A 15,073-nucleotide genomic window follows, 5' to 3' on the forward strand; every position below is an offset into this window, starting at 1 on the left:
GCACCACAGCTGAACAGTCTATTTATACACAAACAGTCTGTTCCATTGCGCGGCGGCACTTACACCTTGTGGCTTTTTTCTTTTTTTCTGCAGTTTTCTTAAAGTGCTCCTTGTATATCTTCCAAAATGGAACAAAAATGTTCATTTCTATGCCGGGCTTACAAAAATTCGTGTACGAATCCCTCCAGCTCACAAATGGAAGCCGTTCTCCCAACATGTATTGATCCAGTCTTGCACTTAGTTGCATAATACGTCTTCAGAAGCAATTAAAAGCAATTTATTGCAAACACTTTCTCTTGGAAAAACCCTGGAGTACCTTAAAATGCCAAAGCGGGATGTTTGTAGAGATGGGAGGTTTGGTAGAGCACCTCTGGGTCTTGGCAAATCACCTCGATCCCTGGGTTGCTGTATGCCATGTGATTTTTTTAAGTTGTGGGAATAGTGGGAGCACTTCCTTTGCGTGAGCTCAGTTGGGGCACATATGGTGACCAATACTTAGTGAATTACTGCACGGAGAATAAAAGTTGCTGGGCAATTTTATGGTTTGAAGCCAGAAGCTGCTGTGAAGGGCACCGCTGTTGTGCTGGGCAGCCAGCATTTCACAGTACTTAATTGAAAGAGAAAGGAGAGCTGGGGTGCGAAAGGGAGGGGGCAAATTGTCCTGAGCTCAGTAGTGAGAGAGCTGAAGGGCTCGGGGTCACACACAACTCGCAGACAATAAATTGCTCGCAGCTTGGCTGTGAGTTAAAATACCACTAATAAATTAGAAGAAAATTAAACAAAACGTGAGCATAGAGTCATAGCATTAATACCATGCTTGCAGGGAAAAAAAAAAAAAAAAAAAAAAAAAGCTAAGGAAATTCAGGGACCAGAGCTGCTGATTCTTTTCTCTTAATATCAGACATTAACAGCTCTTAGTTATGTTTTAATTATTGCCACCATACGCCAGAGCCCTGCACCGTCAGCCGGCGCAGTCCAGCCACCAGCCAGTCCTCCCTGCCTTCTGCTTCCACCAAGTCTTCTCGGAGCTAAGAAAGCAGCTCAGCTCCTGACATGGTTTTCTTGCACCGTTCTCGGATAAAAGTGGTGAGAAACCCAGCTCAGCCTCCAGAAAGGCTCAGTATTCCTATGTGCTGCTAACAAATACTGCAATGGTACGGCTCAAAACACTTTGTTTGGCTGACATTGTATTATGCTGTATTGAATTAATGTTAAAAAATAAGAGAAAAGCCAATTAAAAATGTGTTGTGGTAATTAGGGAAAGCCCCTTCACTTCCTACATACAGGGAAGCTCCCCTACAGGGAGCATTTTCAGAGGGATCAGTACCTCTCCAGAGCGTGACCTTGCAGTACAAAGAAACCTGCCTCCATTCTTCCAGTATTAACGGCAATTTTTCTAGCTGTGTGGCATTCACAAAGCCTCATTGAGTAATCACCAGTTCTAATTGAAACCCCGACTCTCAAAGGTAAAAAGAAAAAAAGAAGAGTTTTGAAAAAAAGGAAGGAAAGGGAACAAGGAGCGGAGCCGCGTACAGAACCAGTTCAAGGTAACGAGTGAGCACGTGAGGGGTGATAAGATGGAAAAATTCCTGTCCATTGCCAAAGGATACAAAGCTGATCTGGTTATCCTTTGCGATCAGAGTGCTGACAGCAACAGCAAATTGCCAAGGAAGTGATTGTAATCCTCTTTCCGCAGTGTTTACCTGCTCTGTAAAGAGCTCTTCACTTCTGTACAGTGCGGAGCGCTTTGCCCATCTGCAGAGATTGTGTGCTCTGTTCTACCGTGGGAAATGGGCAGGGGCTGCAAGCATCCAGAGGTTGGGATCCAAGAAAAACACCTATAAAAATAATCCCAGGTCTTCCAACAATTCTTTAAAACTCGGTTTTGCAGTTCAGAGCCATGTGAATCCATTTGCTGTTTCATTGTTCCCAGAAAATTGAAAGCTGCAACTGTATTTTCCTCCTACCCTCTTCCAGGCAAATAAGCACAATAACTCATTTGATATGCTTCCAACATTTCTAACAGTAATCATCAGAAGACACTTGACACTGGAGCTGGGCATTCAGGTTTCTGAATGAACACAAAGGCCTCAGCACCGTTTGCAGCTCATGTACATGACGGGCATCTCATTCTGCTTCCATTACCTGTGAAATGAAACGTGAAATCCTGAGCTACGTAGACCCCGCGCGTGGTTTATAAGGTCTGCTTCCATGTTAAAGAGAATTAAAGTGACCTTTTATAAGACTAGTTCCTCTCTTTTTCCTCTCGGAGAATATAAAATAACAGCAAATACATTGTTAGCTATTAGCTTCAACTTTCCAACAGATAAGGAAGTTAATCTGTAAAGGTGAGGGCAGGGTTTGCAAAACGCCTGTCCGTGAGGTCTGTGGGAGCACAGCGAGCAGTGGTTATCTCAGGAAGCATCCTGCGTCTGGCAGCTGGTCCTCTTGGGATGCTTCTGGCAGAGACGTGAGTGCACAGCAGCCCTGCCTGCACCACACGGGGAGAAAGCACAAACCAGGGGCACAGGAAAGTCATAAAAGCTGACTTAAATGTTTCTTAACATGGAAATACGTTTGTTTTCCTCTGTCCTGTGCTGTCCCTGGAGGAGGCTGGAGAGGTCTCACGAGCAGGGCGAGCGTGATGCTTGGAGGGTCTGCAAAACCTCAGCGAGACCCTGGGAGACCACACCTGGGAAGAAGCACAGCAGATGCTTTTTAAGAATACCTCTTGCTCAGCCCAAGGGAGAGAATTGATACCAAAATGACTCAGAAGTATGATGTTAAAGGCAACATGCTGCAACACAGGGAAAAGAAGCTCTAATGAGATCTGCCGTAGTGTGCTTGCTTTTCCACAAGCCCTGCAACGTGTTGCAGTACAGCAACAATTTGTTCTTCTTTTACTTTAGTTATTGGGTTGGTATTCTCTGACTTAGATACAACTCTTCCTGTGAATCATTCCAAAACGAGCGATGAAACAAAGATGCCTCAGATAAAACCCCAAACTTCATGTTATCCTAATCGTGCTTGACTGTTTCTTGTAACTTAGACCAGATATCTAGCCAAAAATGATGTCATTAATTCTGAAGCAAATTTATTAGAACAGCTGAAAGGAAACTGAATTTGGGGTAAATGGAGAGGACCTTACCTTGCAACAGCACACTCTGACATCAGCCACAGCAAGCTGAGCCCCTTGACTCAGCTGGGAGCAGCGGCTCCCTCCCACTCTTCCTTTTTCCCCCAAAAGACCCAATCCTTGACGTCCACCGGGCATCTGGGCTGCCAAATAGCACTTCCAAGTCAGGTTGCCTTCTGTCTGTTAGTCAAAAAGTTCAGTGAAGCTGAATTGTCTTCCACTAGTTGTGTGCCATTTCCTTGGAAGATTGCATCAGCAGTATGCAAATGTTATTTTGAGGACTTTTTTCTCCCTTGTGTCCTTGTATCTGCAACCGCTCTGTCCTATTGCACGGAATAAACCTCACCATCGAGGGGAAGCTTTCAAGAGTTTAATATTATACTTTATAAGCTCAACTTATCTTGCATAATTTTTTGATGTACTGAAGCATATTATCTAGAAAAATGACTTCTCGTTTCTCTGGCCGCAGGCCTCTTTAATTACTCCTCAGTTCTAAATCAGAAGGATAAATCTCAGTTCATCGGCAGGGTGATTGGACTGACGGTTACAAGAATCAGCCATGGTGAAGCCTGGAATGGGTGTGTGGTTCACGTTAGCCACCGCTCGTAGCGTGCGAGTCTCTTCGGCTGTGGCTGTAGAGGATGATGATGATGAAGGTAGGAAAGAGCCTGGCTTGGGCTGCCGAGGAGGAACTCCCCAGTTCTCGTAGGAGCAGCAGTAAATCGGGCAGTTAGCCATCCCCGTGCTCTTCCCTGGCAGCGCACACCACTTAGCATCTGGGCTTCGCTTGTCTCTTAATCGCCATTTCACAGACAGGATAGAGGCTGAAATGCAGACTCCCTAGGTAAAGAAAACAATAAAAAATGCCAGCTGGCTCGCTGTTCTCCCCAGGAACAACTGTTCTTCCAGGGAGCTGCACGCCTATTGCACTGCCTCGAAAAGCGCGCAGTTGTTGCTTGCTGCAGAAGCTCCTTGCTGCCCATCGGGGCATGAGGAACACCTCAGAGCAGCGTCCTGACGTGGAGCAAACTCAGGAGAAGGTCTCCTCCTGATTCACAGTAAAAGACTGGCTACCGTGTTTGTATCGACGTGAGTTACTGGATGAGGAACGACTGGATAGACCTGAAGTCTTCTAACCAAGATCCACATCCTAGAAAATTAATGCAACTTTTAAAGATTTTCAGTTCTTTGCCTTAAAAAAGCTTTTTAATTACACAAGTCAGTAAGTGCTGGCACAGTTACGTTGCTCAGAAACCGTCCAGATCCCAACATGGCTAACCATCCTTCTAGCTGCTAGCTGGTGTGATCGGAGGCCAGAAACCACTGTGAAGGGACGTCTCCCAAATCAGGCTCTGCGTTAACAACTGGGGGGAGCAGTTGTCATAGGCTCCAAAAACCTGGCTTCATGTTGAAAACCATTTCCTATATTTAAGAAGGAAAATCCTACAGCCCAGAAGTAAGCTGTAGGGAAAGGATGGGCCTGATGCGTATGAGACACTTGGCTCTTTATCTAATAACTGTGGCTTTTATGTAGGAGATGAAATATCACCAAATTCCATTCATCTGAAGCTATGCTAAAAGCGATTATTGAGGACTTAAAAAGGAAGAGGAAAAAAAAGAGAAAAAAAAAAAGACAAACAACAAAAAACCCTTAAAAGCAGCCTTTTCAGAACAACAACAACGAAAAAAAAAAACACACTAAAACTGTCAATATGGCAAAGTAAAAACTATAGCAATGCTGGGTTTTAGCCTTTGTTTTACAGAAAGCAATGTGTCGAGCAGGGAGATGCTGTGCCTGATGAGACCAGCTGATACCATTTGGAAAACTGGGCTTGACAACCTGTGCGTACTCTCAAGAGTGTTCTCTTGAAGTTTTAGATGATCACTGTGATTAATGATTTAAAACTGCACATGAGCTACAAAGCAGACACTAGCTGACAATTCTGAAACAGTCAACCAAAACCGGTCCTAAGAATGTTGTGAGTCAAGTACGATTTGGGCGATACAGATTGTGTAAGGCATATGTTATGTGCCTCTTGAGAATAACAATCTGGCATTTAAAATCCTGTACAATTAGCAGGAGGCTCTATACTGTGTTAGTATTGCAAGTCTCAGTTCCTGGCCATGCAACACGTTTATAGTGTAGGATTTTCTCAGTGTGCACAAGATGGCCTTGTATGAGGGTGTTTTCCTGGAGACCACAAGTCAAAAGTAATCGCTAATAACCATATTACAACACCGGTTATGTATTCGAGGAGTAAGGTGAATTTTCAAAGGAAAAGTTGATTTTTTTTTGTTGTTGATGAATAATTGGAGAGAAAATGATTGTTGGTTTTAAGTCATGGTATAAAATGGAAAAAGGAGCTTTTAACAGTGCATTGCCACATCCAGTGATCTTGTATAAAGAAATGAAATTACCAGGAAGACGAGTGTTTCTGGCTATCCTTGATGGCTCTGTGCTTGGTGGAACAAATATAGGACTGGTGCAGGGCTGACCACAGGATTTGGAGGGCGGACGTGCTGTTCTTTGGCAGCTGCTGTCCATACGTAAGAGTAGAAGGAGTTGGTGGTGAAGCACACACACAGCAGTGCTCACTGCAGGTGCTCCCATCCCCTCGCATCACGTCCAAGGGGGGTAATTTCATTTTCCTTCCCTTTTCATTCTCCCACCTGCCCCCAAGGAACAGGAGCAGCTTCAACAGGGTAACCTGAACTGAATTCATGAGAATGTTTAGAAGAATTTGGTAAAGGAAAAGCTTGATGCCTTCACAAAGAAACAGTGGTTCTTTCAGCCAGCAAGTTTGTTTATTGTATGCGCTGGAGCCTTGGTGCAGCAAAACTGCTGAGCTGCGTGTGTAAGGCATTAATAACTCCCATTCAAGTGTGGAAGATATGCCTGGGAAGGATGATAATCCTTAACTCAATTTAATGGTCTGCATAAGCTTAATGCAGTGTCATTTACAAGTATAACAGACTTTGATTATTTTTTATTAAAAAAGCTCTCCTTTGCCTGAATATTCCCTTTCTCAGCTCTCTCAGGATCAACCAGGGTTGTTCCCGGTGTGGTTTTTCAGCACATCCGAAATGTACAAGTCAGTCTGAGTCCAGGCCAGCTGGTTTTTATCTTGTTGTTTGACAAGCGACTGAAGTGAAAAGGGCCTTTTATTTGGAGAGGAAGGATTATGTGCTCAGGCCCTGCCTTGCGATAGCACAGGCCGCACAAAGGTGTGGATGAAGGCCGAGCTGCTGCCGGGCGAGCTCGGCCTGCTGGGGTTTTCTCCCTGTCCCAGTATCCTCAAGATATGTCAGGTTTCACTGAATCACAGAATGGTAGGGATTGGAAGGGACCTTGAAAGATCATCTAGTCCAATCCCCCTGCCGGAGCAGGAACAGCTAGATCAGGTCACACAGGAACGTGTCCAGGTGGGTTTTGGCTGTCTCCAGAGGAGGAATCTCCACAACCCCCTGGGCAGCCTGTTCTAGTGCTCTGTCACCCTCACCGTCAAGAGGTTTCTTCTCATATTTAAGCGGAACCTCCTATGTTCCTTGCACCCATTGCCCCTTGTCCTATCATTGGATGTCACCGAGAAGAGCCTGGCTCTGTCCTCCTGACACTCGCCCTTTACATATTTATAAACATTAATGAGGTCACCCCTCAGTCTCCTCTCCTCCAAGCTAAAGAGACCCAGCTCCCTCAGCCTTCCCTCGTGAGGGAGATGCTCCACTCCCTTCATCATCCTCATGGCTCTGTGCTGGACTCTCTCAAGCAGTTCCCTGTCCTTCTTGAACTGTGGGGCCCAGAACTGGCTGCAATATTCCAGATGTGGTCTCACCAGGGCAGAGTAGAGGGGGAGAAGAACCTCCCTCAACCTAGATTTTGCCTTTGGTGTTGCCTCGGGTTTGCCTTTGGCTCCTGTGGTAGCATCTGCTGTTCCACTATAGCCACCCTGGCTCATTTACAGTGCAAAAAGTGGACATAAAGGGTACATTGTCATCCCAAAGGCATGTTCCGCTGGCCTGTGGGCCTTAGTGCAAGTGGGGCTTGAACCTGCAAGCGGCTTGTGGTGGGTTCAGTGCTTAGAGCACGTCGCTGGTGTCCACTCCAAATCTCCATCTTCCTAAATGCAGCGCTGCAGCTCTAATTGCTGCCCCACAGGGAGCATCTAATCAACCTTACAGAGGTAAAAGAGCACGGAGGACTTCTAAAACCAGACTCTGATGCTTTAACTCCTTGTTTTTTATCACTCCTGTTGTTTACCTTTTGTCCTCTCTTTCTCTTTTATTTGTTCTTAAAATCTGTAAGTAGAGTTATAAGAGTTACAATCTATAAATAGAATTATAAATAATAGAGTATTATTTTAAGAACAGCATTTAAAATCGCTGCCCCTTCTCTCCACCCCCTCTTACTCACTCAATCTTAGTTTCTGACTGCAGCAAGATCCTGTAAAGATACGCACGTGGTAATTAGGGATTGTGTGGAAAAAATATTTCTCTTCACTTAGAAATATTCTGCCTTTCAGTTTTGTTCACTTGGTGCATCTTGTGTGACAAGGAGGAAGGATTCAAAGTCTGGTGCTGAGCACTGCTCTAGAGAGCAATATCAAAATATTTACTCACTTCACAGCAAAGAGTTCACATCAGCTTCCCAGGCAGTCTTTGAAGAAGTCATTCAATTAATTATTTTGATTTAAAATAATAATCCTGTCCTGGTAAGTGACCAAATACTAAAGTGAATGAAATGTAAGTTGCAGTTGTTTCATTTATCGCTCACTTATTCCCACTGAGACCTTCTTTCTGCTACAACATCATAATGAACTTAGCAAAAAAGAAAAAATAAAAGGGGTCAGATACAGAGTGCTGAACAGCTGCGTATTGAGTGATTGCCTTTGGTAAGTGTTTACTGGGAATTTTGGAAGTGGTTATCAGAACACAGACAGACCTGCTGATCTGCAAAGGCTTTTTTATTTCTATCTAAGTTTTCTGGTTATAAATGTGCGTGGTATTCCCCTGCAGTGGAGTTCTCATTCCTTCATTTTATAATATTCTGTAAATTACTTGGCTGCAAAGTGCTCTGACATGGCAAAGCACTTTCTGAATAGTAGGTAAATTCATGTGCAAATGTTCTGATTCTGTTTTGTTTAAAGCACGTTTTCTCCTGTCTTCCCATCGTCACGTATCCCTGTATAAAAAAGCAATTACTGTTTCTTGTACTGATTAATGCAGTTGGTGGCAAATGTAAAGCAAGACGTTTCCCTCTGATATGGTCCAGAGACATTTCTCATCAATCCACGAGATTCCCTTCTCTCTGTTTCTTCCCATAATTAAATCTGATTTTGAAAATATTTGTAGTCATTGGGAAAAAGTGTTACATCAAGAACAGATCTCTGAAATGATCGTTGTGAATGCTACATCTTGATAGGAAATCCCGTAGGTGAGGTCATGCTCGAGGCCAGGGGATTGGGAGTTAAATACCTGCAAAATCAGTTCGTTTGTACCCTCCGTGCTTCTCACCATTTGCTGAGTTTCCACGTAATGCCCTGGGGGTCGCTGCCTGTAGCCGTGTCCCGCAGCAGCAGCCCGGCCACCCGGAGGCGTGTGCTCAGCTGGCAGGGGGATAATCCGTCTGCAGTGCTTGGGCTGAAAAATGGAAGAAAAATCCCTTCACTGTGTTATCTGCCAGTTTCCAAGAGGGAGAGATAAAGTTTCTAGCTGCCATTTCTCTTCCAACTGTACTTATTCAAGTAGTGATGGCACCTTCAGCAGAGACCAATAAATTAGGCCTGTTTAATCTAACATTGTACAGAAAACTAAATTGTCCCATGAGCAAATAACTTTGGAATAGTAAAGTTATCTTCTTGAGTTCAGATAACATTTTTCTCATTTACTTGTGTGTTTTTGCTGGTCTGTTGAAGGTTTAATTTTTCTTCCACTAATTCTGGCTTTCTGAACACCTAGACGCTAATATCCAAACTAAGGAGCTCTGAAACAATGGAAGGGTTGTGGACGGTGGCATAAAATGCATTACTGAGTCGTTTTTTATGTAGTAGGAAATGCTGACTATCTTCGTCAAAGTTTGTACGTCTGCAGCTGAGTAAGTTTTGTGATTGGGTGAGCTTAGATCAGGTATAAGCATCTCCATTTTGTATGTGAACATCAGCAGGGGACCGAACCAGAGCAAACCCCAATGGGACATGAGAAAACATTACCAAAACACTTCTTTATTCCCAGCTACGGGAAATTAGACTTGCTTCATCTCAGCTTCATTGACTCAATGTAGATCTGACTGTGTATGTTTGGCTTAAAGGAAAAATGAATGGGGCAGAAGATGGGATCTCAAAGCCGGGTGTGATGTAGTCCTTTGCTTTCTCGTGCAGCCACCAGCTCGGCCCACCTGGAGGACCTGGCGTACCTGGACGAGCAGAGGCACACTCCCCTGCGGACGTCCCTCCGCATGCCGCGGCAGAGCGTGGCCGGCGCCCGTGCGCAGCAGGACCTGCGAGGTAGGAGCAGGCTGGAGACTCGTGGCCTCCACGGGGAATCTGGGGGGGATCTCATGTTGCTGCCGATGGATTCAATGGTTTGCGAGTGAAAATGTCGGAGTGGGGCTCTGCTGCAGTGTCCTCTTCGGTGGCGTGGCCTAATCGGGAAGACAAATGTGTAATGAGCTAAGTACTCGTGTCTTGTGTCTGGCGGTGGTTGGCTGGATGCTGCCTTGCTGTCCCTGAAACAGTGCCGCCATCAGTGAAGTGCCGCTGGACGAACGTTTTGGGGCTGTTTTTCTGGGCTCACTACGTGTCTGGTTTGCCAGATACACGCTTCGTGTTGCCGTGCTGTAAAGATGCATCCCCCACCACTGTCCTGCAAACACTGATGACAGAGGTCCATCCCCCCCCCCCCCCAGACATTCTCTAATTGTCCTTTTTGGAAGAGCACGTGCTTTAATTTTGGAGCCCCAAACTGTGCTTCAGTTGGATTATGGAGGAATTCTTTTACTGAGTTGGCCCAATTTGTGAGCAGCCTCACTTTTGGGGAATACAAATAGAAATCGATAAATTTTACTCTAAAGACAGCGTGCAACATCACATCCCACTCCTCCTTCCAGAGGCGTCCTGGGGCTGGGATGCTGTCAGCTGTGCCTACAGACAGCCTGGCACTGATGCACTGCTAAGGGGGTGGGGGTAAATGCATCCCCCGATCTGCGTTACCCTCTGCATTTAATGCTATATCACTTATGGGGATTCCTGCAAAAGGTCCCCAAACTCCTCTCCCTGATTGCTCCCCTAACAGTGCTCCCTGTCACCGAGCACTGAGGCTAATTCAGAGCTTTGATAATTTTTGAAAAATGAGAAAGCTTGATGGACTACTTTTATTTTTTTATTATTATTATTTTGGAACAAAAGCACAAGCTGCAGCCCCCCTTTGCAATTCGTGGCGTGCCCGTGCAGCGGGAGCCCAGCGCAGTGCGTGGAGCCACCACCCCGAAGCATCCCTGCTATGGCCGCTCACAATGCTGCCATTCAGGCGGTCCTCTCGCTGCTGAAAGGCCTTTTGAGAGGGGAAAGGTTTGCGGTTCTTCCTGGCAAATTCCACAGAAAGACGTTAGCAACGAGAAGAAGCACCAGGGCTGACATTTGGGGATTTTATTTCCAGAGCACTCCGGTCAGATCTGGCACTGCCATAGCACTGTATGTCCTTGAGGCTTCATCCCACCGCACGGCTTCCATCCCCACTTTAATCCGAGCACTGCTGTTGGTTTTTATCCTCAAACCATTGTTCTGGTAACGGTGGTGGCTCTGCATGTGCAGCAAATCACCAGGTTAAGGCCTCGTCCCCATCAGTAAATGGCCAACAGAGCTCAGGGCTCCTCGCTCAGACCCCCTTGGATTCTGGTGGTCTGAGGATGAAACTGTAAATCCTATTCCTGTGGCTGGGAGGCAGGGAGAGTGGTTTCTGTTGGCAGTCCGTGCAGCTCCCCGTTTCTTTGGGTCTCCTTTGGGAACACGGCCGCCGTCCTCGGGCGAGGACATGGCAGGCAGCAGGCTGGGTTTAGCTCAGCAGCACCGCAGGCAGGACCTGGGGTAGAGCTGGGATTTCTACAAAGCACACAAGCCCCTGACTGCAAGAAAAAAGTGTAGTTTTTTTTTTGTCATTTTGGATCGCAGTCTGTAATGAAATCACATTGGCTGGCGAGGCAGTTATAAAAATGTATTAGCAGGCAGTAAGTGAAGAAAGCAAACTTTGACAGACAAAATTTCCATATGTTCGAGCAGAAGAGCTTGCCAAGCCTTCGTAATTTGCAGTGATTGCATCCAAAACATTAAAGTTTATTGTAGGAACAGAATCAAATTGTTTTCCAGACACGCTTTTGAAAAACATGTAGCACTACATATTTTCTTTCTTCTTAATGTTTTTTTTTTTTCCTCCTTTTTTTTGCTAAGGTTGCATGAGAATAGCAGCAGCAAGTCAAGTTTTTGGAACTTGTTGCTGATTCCAGTTGAGGAGCGGTGCTATTTTTAAAAAGAGGTGGGGATGGGAGAAAGGAGGATGTGAAAAAAATCAAGCCATCACTATTTGGAAATATTTTCATTTCAATGAATATCTGTGCCCCCCCCAACCCAATACTCAGTGGTCCAGATATTATTGTGAAATTGCATTGATCTGGGCTGTTACAATCACCAGCGCTTTGTTCCAACTGGAAATGCTAAACTTGGGCTTAACTTCAATCTCTCTGCTCTTGGCACTCTGCTGAAATGATGAAGCAATTACTGGCCCGGGATCTGGCGGCATAGATTACAGCCCACTGATTTTGTTCCTGGTGTTTGAGAATCCCAGTGCAGAGCGATTAAATGGGGGACCGTCCTGGCTATTTGTGCCTGTTAAATCAGTTATTTTAACCAGGTGAGGAACTTTGCGGTGTAATCCCCAAGGCTGTAAGAGCATTACAAGCACTTGTACCGGTGGCAGGTTTGTAGTAGGATGGCGAATGCTCTTCTCGGTTTTGCTATTTTGAGCCAGCGGAATCTGAAGCCATTCTGGGCTCTTGTAACCTGAAGTACAAGATGATAGTTATGATGTACCTTGGAGCAGAAGCCAGATGGCAACCAAATTACAGGGACTAGAACATCCCAACTGTTGCCAGCGGGATTTATTTATTTTTCCTCCAACAGGAAAGTGTCTGCGCTGATGCAGTGGGAGAATCTCGTTGGGTAGGGGAGGAGAGGCTGGAGAAAGTGTTCAAACCCAAGCACTACAATGGAAAAGGACTGTTGACTAATACAGGCCATATGGCAGGAGCATGTTTTCCTTAACATTTCTTTTATAATTTTCTGTGTTTTTGTTTTGTTTTGTTTTGTTTTGTTTTCCCTCGTGGTGTCTATTTCCTGCTGTAGCCTTTTGGGTATGTTAAAAATAGTTTAGCCTTTTTAGGCAGGTAGTCCATGAAAAATAGGCACTGCTTTCATGGTGATGGATGTAGACACTTCAGATGACAACTGAAAGAAGCTGCAGTCTAAAGCAAGGAAAGGAAATAAACATTTGACTAATTTATGGGTTCCTATTTAACGAAGGGCACGGCAGATGCTGATTGATACTGTGTTATTCAGAACCGCGTTTCACTGTAAGAAATATTGAAGCGCTTCTTGCCTGGGCTTCCTCTCCACGTACTGGCAATATCCACGCTATGCATCTTCGTCTGGTATGGGCTTTCTTTGGACAGCAGGATACATCTTCCACTGGGGAAAGTAAAACGGCAACAGGAACGCTTCTAGAGCAAAATATCAAAGTAATGAGCTGTGGATGCTGATTGCCAGTGTAGCTGAGAAAAAATCCTGTTTAAAGAGAGGAGTCTGTAAAAAGACGTGATTTCTGAACAGGCGGTTAAGATTCTTTCAACAAGCTAAGTAAAAATTCACGTGGGGTAGCAGAGAATGACCTGCGTGGTAAAGCAGGACGGGCCTTTGTCTGACTTTGTCCCTGCTCGTCTTCAGCCCGGTGGCTTCTTTCAGTTGTGCCCGTAATACAGCCAACTTCACTGGGATTTAATTGATGCTTTCAAATGCAGAAAAGAGCCGGCACAGGTATGGTAGGCAGCGTTTGAGCTTGGGGTTAGAGTATATTGGCCGGGCTGTACCAAAGCTTGCACAGCATTTCATCAACTCTGTTATACCAGAGAGAAAATTCCACGCTGCCAGACCTTGCACTGCCCTACTCGACACCTCTACAGGAGTAGGGCTTTAATTTACCTTGAGATACTATCTGAAGTTCTGGGTGTTTCTGTGGTACTCTGGCTTAAGTTCTATTAAAATCCTTGATTAAAAATGAATATAGACCCCATGGTTGACAAAATGTTAGGGATGGAAAGGCAGCTCATTCCCAAATGCTGAAGTCAGGTGCCTTGATACAGTTTGTCCAAAAGGCGTGCACAGTACACCTCCCCCAGTATTTCTGAACCTTCTCCTCTTTTATGGAGTCCTTTCCATGGGTTTATCCTTTACTCAACTTCTGCCCCAAATGCTGAGGCTACAGCGCAGCCTCCCTTCTCTCTGCGTTTCCTTCCCTCGTGATGTGTGACATGTTTCTTTACCAGTCTGTACTTTGTTCATTCCTTTGTAAGAAGCCGAGCTTTTAAGATGAAAGAATTGTTTATTCTTTTGCAAAGCGGAGCCGGTCGAGGTCATGGTTGGGAGCTCAGCAGAGCCCCACGTTTCATCCCCCGGGAGCTGCACAGCCCGAAAGGAGCACGGCCACGTGCCTCTGCCTCGTCCTCTGCCTGGGGACCACCGGCTGCTGAGGCTCGTAAAATAAATAGTAACGGGAGGGTTTTGGAGTGGCTCAGCAGACAGCATCGGGAATTAATGAGGATCTGGCGCATAGCTTGCAATTAGTCAATGACAGATTTAAATAATTCATAACCCTTTTAGACGATCCAGCAAGGAAAATGTTGATGCTGCTTTCTTCTTTCAAAGCAAACGCGTTGGCTTGAAGGTGCGGTTTGAAGCAGGTATTTGCAGGGCAGCAGCTTAACAGAATGTGCACGGCAGTGCAGAGAGCCGCTAACCCTGCTCCACCATGCTGCTCAGCACAGTCAAACAAAATATCTGGGTCTTCTCCTGGCATGTGGCCTTGATTTGGGTGGCTGGTGGCACAAGAAACGTATTCTCAGCACTGATGTCCAAAGGAACCTGGCAAGAGGCTTACCAACATCCCTGCCTTCGGTCAGCCCCGCGATGGCGAAGCCTGGGAGCGATAAAGGTCTTGCCAGGCTGCCAGAAGAAGGCATTTGCTCCCCTGTGGTCAGCGATCAGTGGTGTTGGTAGGTCTGCAGGAAGGCTGGATATTGGCAGATGAGTGGGTATGTCCCTCCTCCGGCTTTTGGTGAGCCTGTTTTAGGACTGCATATACCTGGTGACAACCAAGATCTGTATATTCACGTCCAAGCTTCAGGATGCCCTTTGTCTGCTTGGGCTGTAGCGGTTGAAGGTGTAGTCGTCACACAGCCTCATGCCCATTCTCACCTCCGGAAAGAAATCAAGATTTGAATCTGTCTCCACCATGTAGAGCAGGAGCCCGTTGGATCCCACAGCTTACATATGTACTCAGTCTTGTCTTTGCGTTACCCCCGGGACCATTTGGTACCTGTTAGACATCTGGTTTCAGAAGAAACGGTCGTGTATTTTCACTCTCTAACACACCACGCTGCATACACACGCACAAGTGGGGTAAAGCTGCAGCTTACCGAGCACCAGTCTTAGCTCGATGTTTTCCACATGGAGTCTCAATAATTACTTTTATTTCATTTTCTATACATGGTGTCGGTGGGGTAACACGAGAGAAAATCTCTCCCATCAGAGGCAATGCTGAAACACGTCGTTTCCATCAGCCAGCCCCCTTCACCTGCTGGTCCTCGCCCCGTGCAGTGGGCCATTGCCCGTGTGCATC

At 45.7% G+C, this 15,073-nt stretch overlaps 1 protein-coding gene across 18 annotated transcripts in view; it reads left to right on the top strand.

The window, feature by feature from the left end:
* The window catches only part of TANC2 (tetratricopeptide repeat, ankyrin repeat and coiled-coil containing 2), a 278,090-nt gene that overhangs the window by 190,612 nt on the left and 72,405 nt on the right, over positions 1 to 15,073 (top strand). For all 18 annotated transcript variants that reach the window (XM_035347942.1, XM_035347941.1, XM_035347940.1 and 15 more), the window contains one exon: positions 9,511 to 9,636. In XM_035347942.1, coding sequence (XP_035203833.1) covers positions 9,511 to 9,636 — 126 coding nt within the window. The remainder of the gene's footprint in view (positions 1 to 9,510; positions 9,637 to 15,073) is intronic.

The sequence above is a fragment of the Oxyura jamaicensis genome, chromosome 27 (genome assembly GCF_011077185.1).
Source record: "Oxyura jamaicensis isolate SHBP4307 breed ruddy duck chromosome 27, BPBGC_Ojam_1.0, whole genome shotgun sequence".
Taxonomy (NCBI): Eukaryota; Metazoa; Chordata; class Aves; order Anseriformes; family Anatidae; genus Oxyura; species Oxyura jamaicensis.